The sequence below is a fragment of the Lagenorhynchus albirostris genome, chromosome 6, assembly GCF_949774975.1.
Source record: "Lagenorhynchus albirostris chromosome 6, mLagAlb1.1, whole genome shotgun sequence".
Lineage (NCBI taxonomy): Eukaryota > Metazoa > Chordata > Mammalia > Artiodactyla > Delphinidae > Lagenorhynchus > Lagenorhynchus albirostris.
In genome coordinates, this window is record NC_083100.1 from 6,647,504 (window position 1) to 6,673,045 (window position 25,542).

Sequence of the window (25,542 nt, forward strand, 5' to 3'; positions counted from 1 at the left end):
CCTGCGCTCTAGATCCCGTGCTCCACAACAAGAGAAGCCACTGCAATGAGAAGCCCGCGTACTGCAATGAACAGTAACCCCCGCTTGCCACAACTAGAGAAAGCCCGTGCGCAGCAACGAAGACCCAACACAGCCAAAAATAAATTTAAAAAAAAAAAAAAAAAGATCATAGACTTCAATGTTAAAACCTAAAACTATAAAACTTCTGGGGGAAAACATAGAAAATCTCTGTTATTTTTACCATAAGGAAGAGATTTTTTTTAAAAACAGGACTTAGAAAGTACAAACCATGAAAGTAAAAGCAAATTGGACTACTACAAAATTTTAAAGGCATTTGAAAAGGCAGGCCACAAACTGAGAGAAAAAATTTATAAAACATGTATTTGACAATAGACTTGCATCCAGGATATATAAAAAATACTTATACCCTAATCAGAAGACAACCCAAATTGAGAAGCCACTTTACAAAAGAAAATCTATCTATGAACACCCAATAAGCACAGGAGAAGATGCTCAGTATCATTAGCCAACAAACTAAAACCGTAATGACACATCACTGCACGCTTAGTAGAATGATTAAAATTTTAGATGCTGACAAAACTAAGTGACATCAAAGATGTGGAGCAACTGGGACTGCCGTGTATTGTTGGTGGGAGTGTAAAATGGTACAGTCACTTTGGTAAGGAGTTAGCTTATTTCCTGTGAATTTAAACATTCACTTATCAATTCTGGATTTTTATCCAAGAAAAATTAAAACATGTATCCTTACAAATACTGTATGTAAATGTTCATAACCAAAAATGGGAAACAATCCAAATACCAGTGAGCAGGTGAACAAATTGTGGTGTGTCCATACAATGGGATACTATTCATCAATAAAAGAAGTAAACTACCACCCCATGCAAAACATGGGTGAATCTCAAAGACATCATGCCAAGCAAAAGAAGCTAGTCACAAAAGAGTAATACTCTTAGGATTCCACTTATCGATGTGAAATTGTCAAAAAAGAAAACCTAAGCTATAGTTACAGAGGCAGATCAGAATCAGGGGATGGGGGATTGACTACGGAGTGGCATGAGGGAATTTGGGGTGTGACGCAAATTATATCTCAATTTGCTGGTGGTTACTGAGTGTTTTCATCGACCTCTTTTAAACTGTGCGCTTAAACTGGATGTGTTTTATTATAAGTAAATTATACTTCAGTAAAGTTACTTAAGAATATATGGTTTATGCGGGCTTCCCTGGTGGCGCAGTGGTTGAGAGTCCGCCTGCCAATGTGGGGGACGTGGGTTCGTGCCCTGGTCCGGGAGGATCCCACATGCCACGGAGCGGCTGGGCCTGTGAGCCATGGCCGCTGGGCCTGCGCGTCCAGAGCCTGTGCTCCGCAGCAGGAGAGGCTGCAGCGGTGAGAGGCCCGCGTACCGCAAAAAAAAAAAAAAGAATATATGGTTTATTAAAATTAATAGTTTGTTGTCTTCCCATGTCACAGATCTCCTTTCTTCCACTCCTTCTTCTCTCCAAACTATTCTTTACATAGCAAGTGATCTTCTTAAACGTAGGTGAATCAGATCATGTCACCCTCTGCTCAAAGCCCTGTTGTGCTCTTTGTACTTGGTAGTGTATTGCCTGCGGGCTCCTGGCCTACAGGAACCTGCTTCGTCTGACCACTGCCTAACTGACCTCCTTGCAGTCCACTCACCTGCTTATTCACAGCGTACTTCCCATGCTGACTTTGTGGAATTTCTGGTCATAGGCGCTCTTCCACCCCCGAGACTTCTTTTTTTTTTTTTTTAAAGCAGAGGGAAGTTTTTTGTTTTTTTGTTTTTACATATTTATTTTTGGCTGCGTTGGGTCTTTGTTTCTGCGCGTGGGCTTTCTCTAGTTGTGGAGAGCGGGGGCTGCTCTTCACTGTGGTGGCTTCTCCTGTTACGGAGCTTGGGCTCTAGGCGCACAGGCTTCAGTAGTTGTGGCTCCCGGGCTCTAGAGCGCAGGCTCTGTAGCTGTGGCGCACGGGCTTAGTTCCTCCGCAGCCTGTGGGATCTTCCCGGACCAGGGATCAAACCCATGTCCCCTGCATCAGCAGGTATTCTTAACCACTGCACCACCAGGGAAGCCCCCCTGCGACTTCTTAGTCCTGTAATCTTTTTTGAACTCTGTTCCCTTTACTCTTCATCTGCTAACTTCAGTCACTCATTTGGTCTCAGCTGAAATGTTATTTCCGTCATTCCTGGCTACACAATCTCAGTTAATCTGTCTCTCGTACTCTAATGCCCTGTCCTTCCCTTCGTAGCACTTACACTGTAACTACCTGTGTTTTGTGTTATGAATGTCCACCTCCCCCATTAGATGAGGCTCTTTGCGGGCAGAGTCCATGGCTGTTTTTCTTATTGTCAGCTTCTAGGACAGTGCCTGGCACATAGAAGATACATGGTGTGTGTTGAATGAAAGTGAAAATTTTTTTTAAAAACAGTATTTTAAATTAACATTTTTTAAATTGGAGAACTCTTTTACATAAGCTGTTTCAGTTGTCAAGGAGTTTGTATTAGAATTCTATGCTGGCTTCACATTACTGTAGTATAAGGGCTAGAACTCAGGAATCTCAAAGAGATTCTGTTCTGTTCAGATAAAGATAGAACTTCTAAGGCCCATGGCATTCTTGCCCTCTCAGAAGCCTCCACCCCTTTGAATTCCCCCACCTCATATGCAACTTGGTAAGAATTGTTTGGAATTAAAACCTAATATACTTCTTCCCACAAAGCAGGAGTCTTTGCATCCTCAAAAACAGGGCATACTGGCCCTAATCCATTTACTAATAACTAAGCATAAAAATCACCTATCTAGGCAGAGTCTGTGCAGTTCTAATACACATGAATTTCAGTGGCCACCGTTCATCACCGTTACCCAGCAGCATGGTTCAAATTTCAGCTGCCACTGGATATTAACTGAGTAATTGCATAAAGTACAAACTTTGCTACTAACTCTTTAGTCTACAGATCACTGTGAAATAACATGTACATCGTGGTCAGTGGCCAGTTACTTCACTCTTTAAAGCCTATCAGTGATTGGTCAGTGCATAGCTGCTATTAATTTCACCACGTAGACAGCAAAGTGTGTAGTTTATTGCCTCCTTTTCTCCCAGTGGTAAACTCAGGTAACATTTTACAAGAACGGATAATCGAAGTAGCCAACAATGGTGAAAGTGCAGGAGAGAAACAAAAGTGTATGGGACTTCCCTTGTGGTGCAGTGGTTAAGAATTTGCCTGCCAATGCAGGGGACACGGGTTCGAGCCTTGGTCCGGGAAGATCCCACGTGCCGCAGAGCAACTAAGCCCATGCGCCACAACTACTGAACCTGCGCTCTAGAGCCCAAGAGCCACAACTACTGAAGCCCTTGCGCCTAGAGCCCGTGCTCCACAACAAGAGAAGCCACCGCAATGAGAAGCCCACACACCACAACAAAGAGCAGCCCCAGCTCACTGCAACTAGAGAAAGTCGCACGCAGCCACAAAAGGCCCAACACAGCCAATAAATAAATAAATATACTAAAAAAAGAGAGAGAGAGAGAGAAACAAAAGTATATGGAGCTGTAGAAGAAATAGCTGGCTGTGGGAATGCTGACACTGCTGTCATTTGAGAGGATCCAGATGTGCAGCCAGAGGAACTTAACATAAACTCACAGGAGTGAGGAATGTGGTTGTGATGAAAAGTATATGAAGATATCCCAGAGGAGTCGACGCTGGCAGAAACACTTCATATTAAAGGAGCTCTTGGAGATATTTCATGAAATTGAAAGTACAAAACAAAATACTGGAAGCTGATCCAAACTTAGATTATCATTAGGGGCTAGAGAAGATGTTCACCGTGTACTGCAAGCTCTACAAGACAAAAGCAATCCCTATTTAAACTATTCTTGTGTTTTTTACAAAGAAAACATTTTAATTCTCAGTGTCTACTGTAGTGTTTTCTTTTTTTAATCTATTATTTTTGTCTGTGTTGGGTCTCGGTTGCTGCGCGCGGGCTTTCTCTAGTTGTGCCGAGCGGGGGCTGCTCTTCGTTGCGGTGCACAGGCTTCTCACTGCGGTGGCATCTCTTGTTGCAGAGCACGGGATCTAGGCGCATGGGCTTCAGTAGTTGCAGCATGTGGGCTCAGTAGTTGTGGCTCGCGGGCCCTAAAGCGCAGGCTCAGTAGTTGTGACGCCCGGGCTTAGTTGCTCCGTGGCATGTGGGATCTTCCCGGACCAGGGCTCAAACCCGTGTCCCCTGCATTGGCAGTCGGATTCTTAACCTCTGCGCCACCAGGGAAGCCCCCTGTAGTGTTTTAAATTACAGTGTAAATATTAGTTTGCTATTTTTTTATTTCACTGTAGATGTATAACTGACAGAGTTTTTAATGTTTTGACAAAAAATTTTAAAGGTCACGGTACAATCATAATTTTTTTTTAAGATTTCTGTGCACAGTTTCAACTTGCACAGGTGTTCTTAGGGTCCTGCACTGCTGTGCAAAGGGAAGACTGCCTGTACGTGTTTTTTTGCTTGTTTTTTTGTTTTTTTAGCGTCCTGCTAATTAACACAGTATAGCATCTCTCTTTGGTTTTGTTTGTTTGCTGCACTAACCAGCATCTTTTTATTTATAGCCGAGGACAGCTGTTTGAGGCCTATTGATAGAGACGGGAAGCTTCTTTGTCCAGGTAAATCTTTTTGGTAGCCTTCAAAAGCTGGCACCTACTCATGCCACCTATCTTTCTCAACACTTTTACCTTAAACAGTGACTTCCAATACCTAATATTCTTAAGTTACCTTTTAGAAACTGGTTTATAGAACAGACTTTCACCCAGGTGTCTTCCTTGTGAATTACAGACAGTCCTAACCAAAAATCAAACACTTCTGTTTTCTAAAGGAAAACACCTGTCTTTCTGATTAGCTGACATGCATTTCAGTCATGGTTTTGCCCTAGTTGTATCTTTCTAGATGTATTATCAAAGTTTATTTGTTTTGCTGATTTCATCATGATACCAGTTATCACAGTAACCAGAGCCTTGGGTTTTACCTCTGTAACACATCTTGTCATTAGACTTAATTTACTCTTTTGATGGTAGTCACCATAGCAGCTTTAAACTTGGAAGAAGCTAGTCCATCATGCATGAATCAATTCAGAATATTACATAATCCATGCAGACAACAGCTCTCTTTTGTTAAGTATGAATCTAGAACATTCATAGCTGCCTCTTATTTCTTAGCATTGCTGTACAGATAACAAGAGCATACGTCCTAGAGTGAGAAAATCTAAGATCAAACATAACTGTATATAATCCTTTTGCATGGAGTATAACTCAGTTTTTTTCTTTCTTAACATTCTTGATTTACAAAGAAAGGCTGATTTCAGTGTAGTAGTTTGCCCAAAGGTAGGAATTAATACCATTTACCATGTTATCAAAATTCTTTTTAGTGCCAGACAATTATACTTTGAAGGAAGCAGAATTGAAGATGGGGAGTTCATTGGGACTGTGTCCTGGAAAAGCACCAACTTCTTCTCAGGTAAAAGGAGATCACCTGACAGACCCAAACCAGCCTTACTGTGATCAGAAGTTCTTAATTGTATGATTCACTCCTTAACTACTGCAGTAATACTGTTTTTCTTAAAATTTTTCTTTTCCTTAAATGATACCTTTTATTTAGGAATACATCCATGTAGTTCTCTGTGTTTAAGTCAAAAATACTATGTCAAAGTGTATTCATAAGGTTGTTTTTCTGTGAAAATTTTGTGGTTAAGGGAGATCTTTAAAGTTGAGTGGCCACCAGTTTCAACCACCATAATTCATAAATTCTAAAATGTACACTTTTTCTCCTATATTTTAACATCTGTGAGATTAAGATGCATCTTACAGTCAGTGGCATCCTGCACTGGAGCTGATGCTATGCTTCCTTTCTTAGTAGTGCATAAAATATTAAGTAACAACTGGCAGCATTCTAGATTTAATGAAATACAGTATACTGATTTTGAACTTAATTACTCCCTGCAATAATTTAATAGACTCACAGCAGATTTTTCTTTATCGGTATTCATTTTATTTACAGAATACTGTCAGGTTGACCTTTGCCTAGAACCCTACCTACTTAATAAACTTTCATTACAGTCCAAAAGCCATAATGAAGTCCTTACTGTTAAGACTCTGTATCATGATAAGCTAAACTCATATCAGGATCCCCGTGGCTCCTAGATCCCTGATATGGAACTAATCCACTTCATTAGTTTTCCCAGCTACCTCCCCTTTAATTTGTTCTTCCCCAAACTCTAACAAATAGTAGTGCATGACAAGAGCATAAGAGAAAAAACATGACAAGTGCGGTTGAGTTAGAAAAGAAAAATAGGGCTGTAAAGAACTGAATTGACGAGATCAGATTTACATTTTTCCTGTGGGTTCCAGGGAGTTAAAGTATATGGAACCTCTGGACAGAAAATAAGATCACAAACTAATGACTCAGAAAAAACACAGTTAATGCTTATAGTGTATAGTAATTGCAAATCTCTTTGAGGAATGACTGAGAGAGAGATGGAGATCATACTAGAATAAATAATGTCTGTGAGAGATGTTTCTTAGGAGTAAAAACATTGGTGATAAAGAATCTTACATTTCTAGGTAGTCAAGATTATTGTTTAAATTGTAACTTTAAAATACCCAACGTAGACTTGTTTTTACATAATTTGATTTTTTTTTTTTTTTTTTTTTTTTTTTGCGGTACACGGGCCTCTCACTGTTGTGGCCTCTCCCGTTGCGGAGCACAGGCTCCGGACGCGCAGGCTCAGCGGCCATGGCTCACGGGCCCAGCCGCTCCGCGGCATGTGGGATCTTCCCGGACCGGGGCGCGAACCCATGTCCGCTGCATCGGCAGGCGGACTGTCAACCACTGCGCCACCAGGGAAGCCCCCATAATTTGAGATTTTTATTAAAGTTTTATGACCATTGACTTTCCGGTTTGGGAAATAAATAATATATTTATAGAATTTTGAAATTCAAATTAAATTGCATTTATAACTCTATCTTGATCTTAGCTGTTCCTGTTTTTCGCTGTGGGGAGCGATGTTCAGCCTGGGACGGAGATGGAGATCATAGTAGAAGAAACAATATCTGTGAGAGATGTAAGGAATTTTACTTTGGGTGGCCGGGGTCTGTGGGTGTTTGGTATGGGGAGCAGTGGGAACCTGTGTTAGGATTTTGAGATCCTAAGGGTAGGGTTTACATAATATGCATTAAAGAATTCTATGTATTCAATAAAAGAATAGTTTGGATTGTTTGAAAGGTGGTGAGCCAGCTGTGGTTTTAAAAATAAGATGATTCTTTTTTCTTGTCTGACTACTAATAATGCATGTTTATTGTAGAAATTTGGGATATATAAAAATGGGTTAAAAGAAAAGAATTAAAACCCCTCATTATCCCTTATCCCACTAATGTTAACATTTTGGCATATTTCCTTCTGCTGTTTCTACATTATGTGTACACACATCTCACACACACAGGTGTGAATGTGTGTGTGTGATAAAGCAAACAATTAGGTTAATGTCACTGAGAACGGGGACTTTCAGTCTTGGAAAATGAAGAGGCAGATAACATCAGTGTGGTTAAAGAAAGCCTGTACTCCTGAATTTGTTTTTAGGTTTGTTTTAAATATTTATTTGTTTGCTTGTTTATTTACTTATTTATTTATTTTGGCTGCGCCACGTGGGAATCTCCGTTGCGGCATGCGTGATCTTTAGTTGTGGTGTGTGGACTTCTTTTTTTAATATTTATTTATTTGTTTGTTTATAATTTAAATTTTATTTTATTTTTTTATACAGCAGGTTCTTATTAGTTATCCATTTTATACATATTAATATATACATGTCAATCCCAATCTCCCAATTCATCCCACCACCACCACCCCCTGCCCCGCTGCTTTCCGCCCTTGGTGTCCATATGTTTGTTCTCTACATCTGTGTCTATATTTCTGCCCTGCAAACTGGTTCATCTGTACCATTTTTCTAGGTTCCACATGTATGCATTAATATGCACTATTTGTTTTTCTCTTTCTGACTTATTTCACTCTGTATGACAGTCTCTAGATTCATCCATGTCTCTACAAATGACCCAATTTCCTTCCTTTTTATGGCTGAGTAATATTCCATTGTATATATGTACCACATCTTCTTTATCCATTCATCTGTCGATGGGCATTTAGGTTGCTTCCATGACCTGGCTATGGTAAATAGTGCTGCAGTGAACGTTGGGGTGCATGTGGCTTTTTGAATTATGGTTTTCTCTGGGTATATGCCCGGTAGTGGGTTGCCCATTCTAACTGGTGTGAGGTGATACCTCATGGTAGTTTTGATTTGCATTTCTCTAATAATTAGTAATGTTGAGCAGCCTTTCATGTGCTTCTTGGCCATCTGTATGTCTTCTTTGGAGAAATGTCTATTTGGGTCTTCCGCCCATTTTTGGATTGGGTTGTATGTTTTTTAGTATCGAGCTGCATGAGCTGTTTATATATTTTGGAGATTAATTTGTCCGTTGATTCATTTACAAATATTTTCTCCCATTCTGAGGGTTGTCTTTTTGTCTTGTTTGTAGTTTCCTTTGTTGTGCAAAAGCATTTAAGTTTCATTAGGTCCCATTTGTTTATTTTTGTTTTTATTTCCATTACTCTAGGAAGTGGATCAAAAAAGATATTGCTGTGATTCATATCAAAGAGTATTCTTCCTATGTTTTCCTCTAAGAGTTTTATAGTGTCTGGTCTTACATTTAGGTCTCTAATCCATTTTGAGTTTATTTTTGTGTATGGTGTTAGGGAGTGTTCTAATTTCATTCTTTTACATGTAGCTGTCCAGTTTTCCCAGCACCACTTATTGAAGAGACTGTCTTTTCTCCATTGTATATCCTTGCGTCCTTTGTCATAGGTTAGTTCACCACAGGTGCGTGGGTTTATCTCTGGGCTCTCTATCCTGTTCCATTGATCTGTATTTCTGTTTTTATGCTGGTGTCTTGATTACTGTAGCTTTGTAGTATAGTCTGAAGTCAGGGGAGTCTGATTCCTCCAGCTCCGTTGCTTTCCCTCAAGACTGCTTTGGCTATTCAGGGTCTTTTGTGTCTCCATATTAATTTTAAGGTTTTTTGTTCTAGTTCTGAAAAAAATGCCACTGGTAATTTGATAGGGATTGCATTGAATCTGTAGATTGCTTTGGGTAGTATAGTCATTTTCACAATATTGATTCTTCCAATCCAAGAACATGGTATATCTCTCCATCTGTTTGTATCATCTTTAATTTCTTCCATCAGTGTCTTATAGTTTTCTGCATACAGGTCTTTTGTCTCCCTCGGTAGGTTTATTCCTAGGTATTTTTTTCTTTTTGTTGCAGTGGCAAATGGGAGGGTTCCCTTAATTTCTCTTTCAGATTTTTCATCATTAGTGTATAGGAATGCAAGAGATTTCTGTGCATTAATTTTGTATCCTGCAATTTTACCAGATTCATTGATTCGCTCTAGTAGTTTTCTGGTGGCATCTTTAGGATTCTCTATGTGTAGTATCATGTCATTTGGAAACAGTGACAGTTTTAATTCTTTTCCAATTTGTATTCCTTTTATTTCTTTTTCTCCTCTGATTGCTGTGGCTATGACTTCCAAAACTATGTTGAATAATAGTGGTGAGAGTGGACATCCTTGTCTTGTTCCTGATCTTAGAGGAAATGCTTTCAGTTTTTCACCATTAAGAATGATGTTTGCTGTGGGTTTGTCATATACGGCCTTTATTATGTTGAGGTAAGTTCCCTCTATGCCCACTTTCTGGAGAGTTTTTATCATAAATGTGTGTTGAATTTTGTCAAAAGCTTTTTCTGCATCTGTTGAGATGATCATATGGTTTTTATCCTGCAGTTTGTTAATATGGTGTATCACGTTGATTGATTGGCATATACTGAAGAATCCTTGCGTCCCTGGGATAAATCCCACTTGATCATGGTGTATGATCCTTTTAATGTGTTGTTGGATTCTGTTTGCTAGTATTTTGTTGAGGATTTTTGCATCTCTGTTCATCAGTGATATTGATCTGTAATTTTCTTTTTTAGTAGTATCTTTGTCTGGTTTTGGTATCAGGGTGATGGTGGCCTCATAGAATGAGTTTGGGAGTGTTCTTTCCTCTGCAGTTTTTTGGAAGAGTTTGAGAAGGGTGGATGTTAGCTCTTCTCTAAATATTTGATAGAATTCACCTGTGAAGTCATCTGGTCCTGGACTTTTGTTTGTTGGAAGATTTTTAATCACAGTTTCAATTTCATTACTTGTGATTGGTCTGTTCCTGTTTTCTATTTCTTCCTGGTTCAGTCTTGGAAGATTATACCTTTCTAAAAATTTGTCCATTTCTTCCAGGTTGTCCATTTTATTGGCATAGAGTTGCTTGTAGTAGCCTCTTAGGATGCTTTGTATTTCTGCAGTGTTTGTTGTAACTTCTCCTTTTTCATTTCTAATTTTATTGATTTGAGTCCTCTCCCTACTTGATGAGTTTGGCTAATGGTTTATCAATTTTGTTTATCTTCTCAAAGAACCAGCTTTTAGTTTTATTGATCTTTGCTACTGTTTTCTTTGTTTCTGTTTCATTTATTTCTGCTCTGATCTTTATGATTTAGTTTCTTATGCTAACTTTTGGTTTTGTTTGCTCTTCTTTCTCTAGTTCTTTTAGGTGTAAGCTTAGATTGTTTATTTGAGATTTTTCTTGTTTCTTGAGGTAGACTTGCATTGCTATAAACTTCCCTCTTAGAACTGCTTTTGCTGCATCCCATAGGTTTTGGATTGTCGTGTATCATTGTCATTTGTCTCTAGGTATTTTTTGATTTCCTCTTTGATTTCTTCAGTGATCTCTTGGTTATTTAGTAACATATTGTTTAGCCTCCACGTGTTTGTGTTATTTACGTTTTTTTTCCCTGTAATTGATTTCTAATCTCATAGTGTTGTGCTCAGAAAAGATGCTTGATGTGATTTCAGTTTTCTTAAATTTACTGAGACTTGATTTGTGACCCAAGATGTGATCTATCCTGGGGAATGTTCCATGCACACTTGAGAAGAAAGTGTAATCTGCTGTTTTTGGATGGAATGTCCTATAAATATTAATTAAATCTATCTGGTCTGTTGTGTCATTTAAAGCTTCTGTTTCTTTACTTATTTTCATTTTGGATGATCTGTCCATTGGTGTAAGTGAGGTGTTAATGTCCCCCACTGTTATTTTGTTACTGTCGATTTCCCCTTTTATGGCTGTTAGCGGTTGCCTTATGTATTGAGGTGCTCCTATATTGGGTGCATATATATTTATAATAGTTATATCTTCTTCTTGGATTGATCCCTTGATCAATATGTAGTGTCCTTCCTTGTCTCTTGTAACATTCTTTATTTTAAAGTCTATTTTATATGATATGAGTATTGCTACTCCAGCTTTCTTTTGATTTCCATTTGCATGGAATATCTTTTTCCATCCCCTCACTTTCAGTCTGTATGTGTCCCTAGGTCTGAAGTGGGTCTCTTGTAGACAGCATATAGATGGGTCTTGTTTTTGTATCCATTCAGCAAGCCTGTGTCTTTTGGTTGGAGCATTTAATCCATTCACGTTTAAGGTAATTATCGATATGTATGTTCCTGTTACCATTTTCATCATTGTTTGGGGTTTGTTTTTGTAGGTCCTTTTCTTCTCTTGTGTTTTCCACTTAGAGAAGTTCCTTTAGCATTTGTTGTAGAGCTGGTTTGGTGGTGCTGAATTCTCTTAGCTTTTGCTTGTCTGTAAAGCTTTTGATTTCTCCATCGAATCTGAATGAGATCCTTGCTGGGTAGAGTAATCTTGGTTGTAGGTTCTTCCCTTTCATCACTTTAAATATGTCATGCCACTCCCTTCTGGCTTGTAGAGTTTCTGCTGAGAAATCAGCTGTTAACCTTATTGGAGTTCCCTTGTATGTTATTTGTCATTTTTCCCTTGCTGCTTTCAATAATTTTTCTTTGTCTTTAATTTTTGCCAGTTTGATTACTGTGTCTCAGCGTGTTTCTCCTTGGGTTTATCCTGTATGGGACTCTCTGTGCTTCCTGGACTTGGGTGGCTATTTCCTTTCCCACGTTAGGGAAATTTTCAACTATAATTCTCTTCAAATATTTTCTCTGGACTTTTCTCTCTTCTCCTTCTGGGACCCCTGTAATGCGAATCTTGTTGCGTATAAAGTTGTCCCAGATGTCTCTTAGGCTGTCTTCATTTCTTTTCAATCTTTTCTCTTTATTATGTTTGCAGCAGTGAATTCCACCATTCTGTCTTCCAGATCACTTATCCGTTCTTCTGCCTCAGTTATTCTGCTACTGATTCCTTCTAGTGTATTTTTCATTTCAGTTATTGTATCGTTCATCTCTATTTGTTTGTTCTTTCATTCTTCTAGGTCTTTGTTAAACATTTCTTGCATCTTCTTGATCTTTGCCTCCATTCTTTTTCGACGTCCTGCATCATCTTCACCATCATTATTCTGAATCTTTTTTCTGGAAGGTTGCCTATCTCCATTTAGTTGTTTTTCTGGAGTTGTATCTTGTTCCTTCATCTGGTACATAGCCCTCTGCCTTTTCACCTTGTCTTTCTTTCTGTGAATGTGGTTTTTGTTCCATAGGCTGCAGGATTGTAGTTCTTCTTGCTTCTGCTGTCTGCCCTCTGGTGGATTCTATTTATTTATTTATTCGTTTGGTTATGTTGGGTCTTAGTTGCAGCATGCAGGCACTTCGTTGCAGCATGCAGGCTCTAGATCGCGCAGGCTTAGTTGCCCCGTGGCATGTAGTATCTTAGTTCCCTGGCCAGGGATCGAACCTGGGCCTCCATTGGGAGCACAGAGTCTTACCCACTGGACCACCAGGGAAGTCCCTGTGCTCCTGAATTTGAATTAGAAGAGTCAGAATGAACCTGATATATTTTTTCTTTAAAAAATGATTTTACTAGCTCTGTCCCCTGAAATCGCTTATAGAAACAGTGATCAACCTGGTAGTAGCAAGCACCCCAGCATTCAGATTGTGGTCACTCAATACCATTTCCTAGAGGAACTAGGGCTTCTCAGAGTAATGGCTGGTTCTGTATCTAGGTCAGGAAAGTGTATGATGAGCCTGGAACATCTTATCAGGACAGAAAACAGTATAGCTAGCAAAGACCTCTGGGATCAGCAGAGAGCGTCAGGAGCCAACCTGAAGATAAGAGTTTGAACCTCAGTGGGAATAATAATGAAAATTGATTCACACATACATAAAGTCCATGAGTTCACAGTGATCCTAAAAAGTATGCTATTCATTGCTTACCTGCAGTGGGTGCTCGGGAACCGTAAACGGAAGAGTCGAGCATTTATCTTTTTCTTTGCAAACTATACCTCACATCAACCAAATAGATAATGAGAAGATTTTTTTAATAGACATATCCCAGCTAACAAAACGAAGAAAGAATTTTAGACTATCACTGTTTTTCAACTCCTAATGAATTAATGGATCTAAGCAAGGATCCTGAAAAACTGCTAACAACTCCAAAAGAGCAACACCCAGACATTTAGAAGTTCTAAACAATACCCGTGCTCTTCTTGCCAAAAGAAAAGAAAACTGGACCTGAGTCCAATCAAGCCTCTAGGCCTGAGTACCAGTTTATAAGAAGTACAGGGGACAGAGGGACCTGTCAAGTGCACCACAGGCCTGCGGTAAGCACTGTCCTGAAATGGAAAACTCCTCTTCAAGAAATCAACTGCAGTGTGAGACAGGCTGTAGGTTCAAGGAGACTTAGGAGAAATAGCAGGTAGGTGCAATGTATGGAATTTATGGGGCCCTTGATTCAAACCAAAAGAACTCTAGTAACAGTTTAAGAGAAAGTAAGGAAATTTGAACACTGACAAAATATTTGTTATTTACGAGTCCTTAGTTTTTTTAGATATTATAATTATGTAAGAGTTACGTTTTTTAAAAAAATCTTCATCTTTTAGAGCTGAGTACTGAATATCAATAAATGAAATGATACCTGACATTTGCTTCAAAAGAATGTGAGGAGCGAGTCAGGGGAAGTGGGCGGGGCACAGACACAGGACTGGCCGCAGCAGGAGTTGAGGCTGGCAGTGGACACTTGAGGGTTCATTTTACTGTCCTCTGCACGTGTGTGAAATTTTCCATGACAAAACTTTTTTTTTTAATTTTTTATTATTTTTTAATAAATTTATTTATTTAATTTATTTTTGGCTGCGTTGGGTCTTCGTTGCTGCACACAGGTTTTCTCTGGTTGCGGTGAGCGGGGGCTACTCTTCGTTATGGTGCGCGGGCTTCTCATCGCCGTGGCTTCTCTTATTATGGAACATGGGCTCTAGGCACGTGGGCTTCAGTAGTTGTGCACGGGCTCAATAGTTGTGGCTTGCGGGCTCTAGAGCACAGGCTCAGTAGCTGTGGCGCACGGGCTTGGTTGCCCTGTGGCATGTGGGATCTTCCCAAACCAGGGCTAGAACCTGCGTCCCCTGTATAGGCAGGCGGATTCTTAACCACTATGCCACCAAGGAAGTCCCCAAACATGTTTTAAATAAAATGTTTTTTTACCCTTTGTTACAAGCTGTAAATATTTACCCACGTTTTCATTTGCCTTTTAACTTTAATACATTTTTTTGTTTTGGGGTTTTTTTAGCTTTAAAAAAAGGTTTATTATTGACTTACTGCCAGCAAGTGATACATATCATAGGAATCCGACATTAGAGTGTCTCTGATAAGGTCTGGACTTGTGCTAGACGACTGTAAGGAGGGATACGGGCTAATTTTGGATCGGATGCTATCAAGAGTTGGGGGGCAGTTCAGTATCTTATTTATGTTTGTAAGTTGGAAGTGTGAAGAGGGACTAGAAATATCATTGGAAAGGCAGCAGTTACTTAGAGGAAAAGATGGTTAGTCATTTTGTGCCTGGGATGTGGCCTTGGGTAACTTTAGTGTTTTTTCGTTTCAAAGAACGGAAACCACAAAACTTTTCAAAGGTGCGATGTGTATGTCTTTCTTCTGTTCTATCCTGAACCCACTGCAGGCAGAGTCATTCCCCGTGCCCACCCACCCCCGTTCCCCCAGCTGAAACTGCTCCGTCAAGGCTGTCGGTGGCCTCCATGTTGCTGTGTCCAGTGAGCAGGTCTCGGTCTTCATCTTACTTGCTCTTTCAGCAGCAGTGACATACTTGATGACTTTTGTCACTTGCTTTGAGAAGACTGCAGCTCTTTAGGTTTTCTTCCCACCTCTCCAGCCTGCCTGTTCTCAGTCTTGTTTCCTCTTCTCTCTGCCTTCTGAGCACCTCGTGCTCAAGTCGTAGACGCCATAGTCATATGTATGAGCTCCTGATCTCTCAACATACTTCACTCACATTTCCCTTTTCTATTACAGTGGCTCCATTTTCTGCTTGCTTAGGCCAAAAACATTGAAATTGTCTTTGATTCTTTTCTTTCTTACTTCAGAACCAGTGTTTCAGGAAATCGTTCTGGTTCTACCATCAAGATTTATCTGGGATCTGATCATATCTTATTCCTTCCACTGCTGTCACCCCTTCACCTCTCATCTGGATTATTCTAGCAGCTTCCTAACCGATCTCCTTCCTTCCAGCCTGACACCTCCCAGGGTGTGTTCTTACAAAGAAGTGGAGTAATCCTTTAAAGTGTAAGGTCAGTCAGTCCTCTGCACACAACCCTGCTCTGCTTTCCCATCTCACTCGGGGTGAGGGGGGGAGCCCCGAGTGACCTTGCAAGGCCCTGTGTGATCTGGCCCTTTGGTATTTTTAAAGAAAGAGTCTGACTATTACTCTCGCTCGCTCTACTCCAGCCGCGTTGGCCACTAGGCTGCTCCTCAAGCAGCCCTTTACACCGGCAGTTTCCTCTGTCTGGAACACAGTTAGGCTGAATGCTCAATTGCTTGTTTTTCTTAAATAATGGAGGCCTTTGAGACTGCAGTTTTCTTTGAATATGGCTTTGGTCCCATTCCCTGTTTTTTTTTTTAATAAATTTATTTATTTTATTTACTATTTATTTTTGGCTGCGTTGGGTCTTCGTTGCTGCACGCGGGCTTTCTCTAGTCGCGGCGAACGGGCAACTCTTCGTTGCGGTGTATGGGCTTCTCACTGCGGTGACTTCTCTTGTTGCACAGCATGGACTCTAGGCGCACGGGCTTCAGTAGTTGCAGCACGAGGGCTCAGTAGTTGTGCCTTGTGGGCTCTAGAGCACAGGCTCAGCAGTTGTGGCGCACGGGCTTAGTTGCTCCGCGGCATGTGGGATCTTCCCGGACCAGGGCTCGAACCCATGTCCGCTGCATGGGCAGGCGGATTCTGAACCACTGAGCCACCAGGGAAGCCCCCATTCCCTATTTTAACATACTCTGTTGTCACTGTCATCATTTTCTAAACAATCTTTAATTCTAGAGTCTCTTTTATTTTTAATCAGACAAGTAATTGTGGATTTAGTCTTATTTTTTAAACTTTGGGGGGACTAAAAATCCCCCTTGGTCACCACCCTATCCTTGTCGCTTCCGCAGAAGTCACTGTTGTCATTGGACAGTATAATCTTATCCACATCAGTAGAGTGTATCCTTCCGTACCTTTGCCGTGTGTGTACCAATGTGTGGGTATGTATGTACGTGTAGAAATAAGAGCTTGACTTGTATGGTTTTCTTTAAAATCATAAATGGGATCCCAGAACTTTGTTTCACTAAAATATTTTAAAGATCTTTTAAGACCAGTGAATATAAATCTCTTTTATCCTTTTAATTGTTTTAAGACCTCTCATAGTTTATTTAAATGTTGCCCTGTTAATGCAGGGATGTCTGGATTGTTGGCCGTTTTTCTCCTGATCCAAGCAGGGCAGCAGTGATCATCCTGTGTGCTGCTCCCTCTGCTCTGTTACAGTATAAAGGAAATTTTACATACTCCTTTGCCCGAAAGTTATTTAAGAATGTTTTTCCCCTCAAGAAGTTGGGAGTTTTTTTGTGACTATTTTTGTTTTGTTTAAACGTCTATTAATCGTGTCTCGTTTATTGAATTGTGCTATGAGCTCACAGTATGCATCGTTCTTCCCTCATGAGTTGACGTGTGACCAGTTGTTTCTTAGATGATAAATAAAAGCTAATCTCCTTCTCTAGGAGTCAGAGTCCTGTGAAATCAGCCTAATTAATCACATCTGGTCAAAAATACACTGTTAGTCCTCATAAGAAGGGAATCATACCGCAGTCCTGGAAGTGGATGAACTTTTAGATAGACCTGGTTGCAAACACTGGAAACTGGTTTTCCCTGCTGAGTCGGCGCCACATAGCCCTTAAGAAGCGCTTACTTAATCACTGCATCGTGTGTATCTTTATCTATTTGAGAATTACTAAATATAATCAGACTCAGATAGGCCCAGGGTCAAAAAAGAGTGTTTCTCACAATACTGTAACTCAGATATAGAACAACTAATGAACATAGTTTTTTTTTCTTACAGTGTTTAAAGGTAATGCTGGAGAAATCTGGCCTATCAGGTAAGTTACAGACCATGATGATACGTAAGTTTATCCACATCCTTTACTTATAATACATTTTCTATAAGCCTAATGAAAACTTTTCCAACTTTCTTTTTCTCCAGGGTTGTCAGTTATGCTTTACATTTCTATACGTACATAATTCTTCTGTTTCTTTTTTGCAGGCTAAAAGAAAACTAGTTGGAGGTTAGCCTAATTCTAAGGAAAGAGAGACTAGATAGGGAACAAGAAAGGTACAAAAGAGATACAGTTAAGATATAGACCCTCTGGAATTTCCTAGATCTTTTGCTGAATTTCTTTTTTTAACCTCATGGATTCAGAATTTCAATGCATTGTGTTTCAGGCCAGTATTTCTGTATATAGATTAGGGAATGTAATATGAATGAAAAAAGTAAACCCAGGGTGTCCTGAAGTGGCTACCCAGGTGGACCCACGGAGCAAGCTTGAGGAAGCACCACACTGCTTTCATTAGAGTGAGTGCTTACCATTCTCTCCACCAGAGTGGAAGCATGGGGCTCTGTTATCTGGCAGGGACGTTCACTTGCTCAACTTCTAGGAGTTTCTGTGTGATGCCTCGGGTCATCTCGACAGTAGTCCTCCCATGCAGGGATCATCCCCCGTTCCCACTTTCCAGATGCTGAAAATGGTTAAACGGCTTACCCAGTGTTACAGAGCAAGTAGCTAAGTGGCTCTGATTTCAGAACTCTGATTTCTTTCTACCATGCTCTGCTATGAAGTAATGGTGTTCACTCTTAACTTAATTTCTTTTTTTAAACAAACTTAGATTAAGTTAAATATCGATATAAATCTTACTGCATTTAAAACTAGAACCGATGACAAAAGAGGGTCTACAAAGAACAGTATTGGGATTCAAAACCTGTGGCCTGTGCAGGATAAATGTGAGGTCTGTGTTTCTTCGCTCGTCTGTAGCTTCTTTCGGTGGGTGGGGGGAGTTGACTGTTACAAAACATTGCTAGTTTTTTAACCATCAGGATTTTCAACTTTTGCTCGGTTCCCTCTCCCCGAAAAAAGTTCTCTCCCCATGTCGTGAGTGTGTAGCAAGCATGCTGAAAAACTGAAATCTGATTAACCTTCGTAAATGTTCGTTTGTACCAACTACATTGAAGCACGTGCCAAAAGGACACGCTCTCGTTAGATCGCTGCTGACTAGATAGGACAGGTTTGCCGTACATGGTGTCAGTTGCTGAGCGATGTTAGCGTGTGTTTTCGTCCAAGACAGTGAAATAAAACTCAATTTCATGATTTTAGGAGGGATTCTGTGCTTATGTATGTACATCTGTCTATGCTTAACGTGTGATGTGGATGCGCTTGTGTACTTGTAAATAATAAAGGTGTAAGTAGATGTTGCATACTAGTACCAAGTCTTATTTTTATTTGCAAGTATACAGTTCTTGGTGGAATAGAGAGAAAATTAACCAAGTTGGGGCAATGACTTAATTTTTTTCAGGCCCTGGAAGAGATAATTTACTTTAAAAATTAGTTAATACTGGGCTTCCCTGGTGGCAGTGGTTGAGAGTCCGCCTGCCGATGCAGGGGACGCGGGTTCGTGCCCCAGTCCGGGAAGATCCCACATGCTGCGGAGCGGCTGGGCCCGTGAGCCATGGCCGCTGAGCCTGCACGTCCGGAGCCTGTGCTCCGCAACAAGAGAGGCCACAGCAGTGAGAGGCCCGTGTACCGCAAAAAAAAATTAGTTAATACTTACTAGATGATATCCCATTTGATATTCATTTATCCAGAAGGGTCATTCCTGACAAACTCTTAAAACATATTATTCTGAATTCTTTTTCATCTGATTTTGATTCCTTCATAGGAGACGCATGGCATTTACGGAAAATGGATTGGTGCTATGAAGCTGGGGAAGCTTTATGGGAAGAAGTAAGATTATTTCTGTACATTTCATTTGTAAAGTGATTGTGCTTATTTTGTATTTTCATAAGGACACCACCCTACTCATGTGAATAAATTCTAGAGAAAGCTTTACTTTTTTTTTAGGATATACAAATCCATATGGGGGTCTACTTTTTCCTTACTGCAGTTTTTTCACAGAGTCAGAGGGAAAGTTTCAGCTAAGTGGGAACACATCTGACATCTGTATTGAGCCCTCTTTTGATAAGAGAATATGTCTCTAGTAGTAGTTCTTCATTAACAGGCAGAGAACTACAGAGAACAAAAGACATTTGTACCAGTGAAAGAATTTGAAGATACACTCTGAATTTTGAAACCTGAATATGTTAATCTGAGAGTTTCTCTGTAAGTTAATGATGGCAGAATTCATCTTACCAATCAGTCACTTAGGCTCTGATTCAAACTGCATCTCTCAATCCGGCCCAGACTCGTAGGGTAGACTTAGGAGCAGTGTTATCACAGGGTGTTTGCAATCTGGTTAATCTTACTTTAAAAAATTTTTATTGAAGTGTAGTTGATTTACAATGTTGTGTTAGTTTCAGGTGTACAGCACAGAGATTCAGTTAAATGTATATATTCTATTTTAGATTCTTTTCCATTATAGATTATTATAAGATATTGAGTATAGTTTCCTGTGCTGTACAGTAGGTCCTTATTGGTTATCTCTTTTATATATAGTGGTGTGTATACGTTAATCCCAAACTCCTAATTTATCCCTCCCCCCCCTTTCCCCTTTGGTAACCATAAGTTTGTTTCTATGTCTGTGAGTCTGTTTCTGTTTTGTAAATAAGTTCATTTGTATCATTTTTTTAGATTCCACATGTAAGTGATATATGATATTTGTCTTTGACTTACTTCACTTAGTATGACAGTCTCTAGGTCCATCTGTGTTACTGCAAATGGCATTATTTCTTTTTTTTAAATGGTTGAGTAATATTCCACTGTATATATGTACCACATCTTCTTTATCTATTCATCTGTCAGTGGACATTGAGGTTGTTTCCATGTCTTGGCTGTTGTATATCGTGCCACTGTGAACATTGTGGTGTATGTATGTTTTCAAATTAGCGTTTTCTCCAGATATATACCCAGGAGTGGGACCACTGGATCATATGCTGGCTCTATTTTTAGTTTTTTAAGGAACCTCCATAGTGTTCTCCATAGTGGCTGCACCAATCTACATTCCCACCAACAGTGCAAGAGGGTTCCCTTTTCTCTACACCCTCTCCAGCATTTATTATTTTTTATTTTTTAAATAAATTTATTTATTTATTTTTGGCTGCATTGGGTCTTTATTGATGCACAGGCTTTCTCTAGTTGCGGCGAGCGGGGGCTGCTCTTCATTGTAGTGTGCAGGCTTCTCATTGCAGTGGCTTCTCTTGTTGCAGAGCACAGGCTCGAGGCACGTGGGCTTCAGTAGTTGTGGCACTCAGGCTCAGTAGTTGTGGCTCACGGGCTCTAGAGCGCAGGCTCAGTAGTTGTGGCGCATGGGCTTAGTTGCTCCGCGGCATGTGGGATCTTCCCGGACCAGGGATTGAACCTGTGTCCCCTGCATTGGCAGGCAGATTCTTAACCACAGTGCCACCAGGGAAGTCCCTCTAGTATTTATTACTTACAGACTTTTTGATGATGGCCATTCTGACTGGTGTGAGGTGATACCTCACTGCAGTTTTGATTTTCATTTCTCTGATAATTAGTGATGTGAGCATCTTTTCATGTTGGTTAATCATCTTATTGTTGCTCCAAGTAGCATCAAACCTCACAGTCCAAATCCATGGCCTTAGAAGTACAGCCAGAATAAAGCTTTGTGAGAAAGCTTACACAATTGTGCTCACTCCCCTTTCCCCCAGTCTTTATCCGCCTGCTTTCTGTTCAGTGAGACACTGGCATTGAACATCAACAGAGGTTGATCTAAAGCAGGGCCTTCCGGGAAACAGTCCTTGCTGTGTAATGATCAGGGACAATACAGAGAGGCTCCTCTTGGGTCCTGGCCAGGAATTTGACTGCCTGGAGTAAAAAGTGAACCTCAAAGAATCTTCAGGACATACAGTTTGGATGTCAAAAGAGTGTATCTAGTCAAATGGTTTCCTTATTTTCTCCTCTTATTAATTCCCAAATCAGTATCAAACAGTTCATCTAAAAGCAAACTCATTACCCTCAGAACTAGCTCCGCTTCCCAGATTTGCTTCTTGTCTTTCCCATCCTGATCCTTTTCTGCCTGAAATGTGGCTTATGCTACTTACCTTACATCCGTCATGTTTGGTCTCAGCCTTCAATCAGTTTTTCCACTCCTTCTTGACCATTCCCACTGCCGGCCTCCTGGTTCAAGCCCTGTTTTCTTGTGGTTTTTTGCCTCTTACCTAATTTACTACAAATGGTTTCCTGAGCCCATGTGTTCCCCACTTCAGTATGTCACAAGTGTGGCAGCTTAGATTGATCTTTAAAAACCCCTTCGCAGAAATCTTGAGTGGCTTTTTTAAAGCAACTGAAAACTCTTTTTCTTCTGTTCCGCATCCCTTTGACCTGTGACCACCTCTCCAACCCAGTTTTCTTTCCGTTACTCTCCAGCAGATACCTCCCATTCTAGTTAATCTGGTCTCTTAGCTCTTCCCCAGCACAAGTCATACTGACTGTTGACTTAACCTGGACTTCGCCGTGTTCTTCTTTCCCTGAGAAATTCCTTCTTGTTTCCTCTGGCTTTCCCAAATCCAGCCCATCTTTTGGGCTTAACTAAAATTTTATCTTCTGTAGATTAATCTGTCATTTCTTACCTCATCCATCTCCCTTCCTTTAATCTTCTACAGTTCATAATTATACAGTTTTAATACATAATGATATACTTTTTTATGGTTTTAGCTTATTTCTATCTCTTCAATATCTGCTTCGTTATTCATTTACTTATTTCTTGAAAGGGTAATAGAGGCACAGGGTTTTTTTAAAAAGATCGAACGGTCTCTTTCTTCCTTTCAGAAGCCATAAGTGACAAAAAAGCTTTTCACTTTCTGTGTCCCCAGGATGCAGCACTGAGGGAGCTCGTGCTCTCTTCTGGAGACACTTTGCTTTTAATCGAAGGAAAACTTCCTCCTCTGGTAAGATTTTGCTCCTGAATAGACATTTTGTAAATAACAGCTACTGTTTTATGATTGCAAGGATGATATGTTCTCATTGTGTGAAACTGGGGAAATACAATCATAAAGAGAATAGAGTACTTACCCAAAATCCTACCAATCAGACAGCTACCATATTTTACATCTTTATATATTTTCTTCCTATAAAGTCAAATTGTATGTACAATTTTATTTCCTACTTTTTATATTTTACTTTTTAACCTGACCATAAAATCCAGAAACAATCATTATATCCAATATATGACTTACCACAGTTTTATTCACCTATATCCCTGTTGTTTGGATTTTAGCTTGTTTAAAATTTTTTGTTCTTATAAACAGTAATAAATATAAATCCTTCTTAAGACAATTCTAAAGATGGAATTAACAAGCCAAATTGTTTTCCCAAAGAGTCGTACCAAGTTTACAGTCCTAATGTGTGTCTGTGAGAGGGCTCACACCACTGCTCTTCCATAGACACTGTGTATTACCACTTGGAAAAGCCATTACTTATTAGTTTGTTTTTGTTTTAATGTGGACACATGTAAAGATGAAAATGACCCAGAATTCCAGCATTCAGATAATCATTTGCTTATGATTAGAAAACTCAGACAGTGTAGAAGCCTATAAAATGATAAACAGAAGTTTCTCCCATATCTTTCTCTCCAGAAAGAGCCACAGTAAACTTATTTTTCCTTGTGTATCCTTCCAAGAAAAGAATTATGCCTGTTTGTGTGCTGAATGTAAATATGTGTGTATCCTTTTCAAAGTTTACATAAAGGGGGTCATAGTCTATGCACTGTTTTATACCTTTCGTTTTTTGTTTGTTTTTATTCATTTAATATATCTTGAGGATCTCACATCAGCACATACAGACCTACCTTATTCTTTTTCATGACTTCATAGAATTCTGTTGTATTTTATACTGTGCTCTTTAAAGTTAATTTTTGAATTGATAATATTCATGATACAAAATTCAAAGTGTATAAAAAGCTGGGCCAGGAAAAGTATCCCCCGTCCCTCCTGTCCCCCTGTCACTTGGGGTCCTCCCTCCACAGGCAGCCAGCTTCCTCTGTATCCTTCCAGAGGCACGTGCTTATTAAATTTAATGCACACACACACGTATGTATGTGTATATACATATGTACACATTCATATGTATATACATATTTTTATTTACACAAATGATTATAAGCTTGACACCCTGTTCTGCACCTAGCTTTTTTCATTACCCCCATATACATGCCACATCAGTACCCATGAAGTTATCTCGTTCCATTTGACGTATATGGAGGTACCGTGATTTATTTTTTAACCAATCTCTTTTCAAAGAATATTTAGGTTGTATCCAGTCTTTTGTCGATACAAATAACACTGCCAAAAATATCACTTATTTGCCATTTTGCACATATGTATCTACAGGATATTCCTAGAATTGAAATCGCTTTGTCAAAAGTTATGGCCTACCAGTCTTCTGAAGAGGGACCTTGAGGTTGTTTCATGGTTTTTGCTACCATAAACAATTTACAGTGAATATCTTTGTATGCATGGGCTAGTATATCAGAAGGTAAAATCCTAACCATGGAATGGCTGGGTCAGAGGGCTTGGGCATTTAAAATTTTGACAGCACCAAATCACCATCCAGAGACTTTGCAGCAGTTTCTACTCCTGGAACCAACATATAGGAGCTCAGGTTTACTTACAGTTTCACCACCGTAGAATATTATTAGACTTTCTGGTTTTTAACAGGTGAAAAAAAATGGTGTTTTTTGCTCTGATTTACATTTATTTATTTACTGCATGGAAGTTGAGTATTAATCTTCCCCAATTTGATAAACAGAAAAATATTCTCATTTTAATATGCATTTCCTGAAATACATATTTAAAATACTTTACATGTTTTTTTTTTTCACATTCTCATCTTCTGTTGTTGGAAATTGCGCACTGTAATAGCAACTGATCTTTCATTGAGTAAATCTGTTCAAGTTCTTTTCCCGCTCAAAAAAGGGGTGGGGAAGAACCAGTTAAATTAGTAAAACTGAAATTACAGAATGTGTTTAAGGAGTTGAGTTTATTTCATGTAGTTGGTATATAGGAATGCACCTTAGATCAATAGGTTGTTGGATCTCTATAAAGTTCCTTTAGAAACTTTTATAAATAAAAACTGCATGTAACTGCTGCATTGTGCTATGGTGCTCTTACAATGCCTGAAAACATTTATATAGTTTGTTCTGTCAAATGTTTTGTTAGTTTGTTTATACTTTTCACTTACTGTAGCTACTAAGATATAGAACAGGAACTTCCCTGGTGGTACAGTGGATAAGACTCCACGCTCCCAGTGTAGGGGGCCCGGGTTTGATCCCTGGTCAGGGAACTAGATCCCACATGCATGCTGCAGCTAAGAGTTTGCATGCCACAACTAAGGAGCCGTGGAGCCACAACTAAGGAGCCAACGAGCCAAAACTAAGACCCACTGCAATGAAATTTAAAAAAAAAAGAAGATATAGAACATTGGTCCCAGTCATCCTAAAGACTGATTTTTATGATTTTAAACTTTGATTGTAAAAACAGTAAGCAAGTATAATACATGACAGTTAATACATACATCTTAAGGAAAAATAAATTCAGGAACATATTCTATATCAAGATGTTTCTTTCTGGGAATTCCCTGGTGGTCCAGTGGTTAGGACTCCTTGCTTTCACTGCCAAGGGCACAGGTTCTATCCCTGGTCAGGGAACTAAGATCCCACAAGATGCTTGGCATGGCCAAAAAAAAAAGTTTCTTTCTGTGGAAGTAGAAGTTGACTTAATCTGTGTGCATCACAACAGTTGGAAATCTCCATTCCTCAGGGTTTCCTGAAGGTGCCCATCTGGTGGTACCAGCCACGGGGTACCTTGCATCACTGGAAGAGTCATCAGGACCAGACAAACTGTACCTTTTCTCAAGGCGGGGTCTGGAGAGCTAATTCCATCCAAGGTGAGAACACAAC

General features: G+C 39.7%; 1 protein-coding gene across 13 annotated transcripts in view; it reads left to right on the top strand.

The window, feature by feature from the left end:
- USP40 (ubiquitin specific peptidase 40) overlaps positions 1-25,542 on the top strand; it is a 92,203-nt gene that overhangs the window by 51,043 nt on the left and 15,618 nt on the right. For all 13 annotated transcript variants that reach the window (XR_009541009.1, XR_009541008.1, XM_060151800.1 and 10 more), the window contains 7 exons: positions 4,635-4,688; positions 5,447-5,535; positions 7,052-7,138; positions 17,483-17,519; positions 19,351-19,415; positions 22,460-22,534; positions 25,403-25,529. Coding sequence is in view for 11 of the 13 variants with exons in the window: in XM_060151800.1 (XP_060007783.1) it covers positions 4,635-4,688; positions 5,447-5,535; positions 7,052-7,138; positions 17,483-17,519; positions 19,351-19,415; positions 22,460-22,534; positions 25,403-25,529 (534 nt within the window). In the remaining 2 variants the exon portion in view is untranslated. The remainder of the gene's footprint in view (positions 1-4,634; positions 4,689-5,446; positions 5,536-7,051; positions 7,139-17,482; positions 17,520-19,350; positions 19,416-22,459; positions 22,535-25,402; positions 25,530-25,542) is intronic.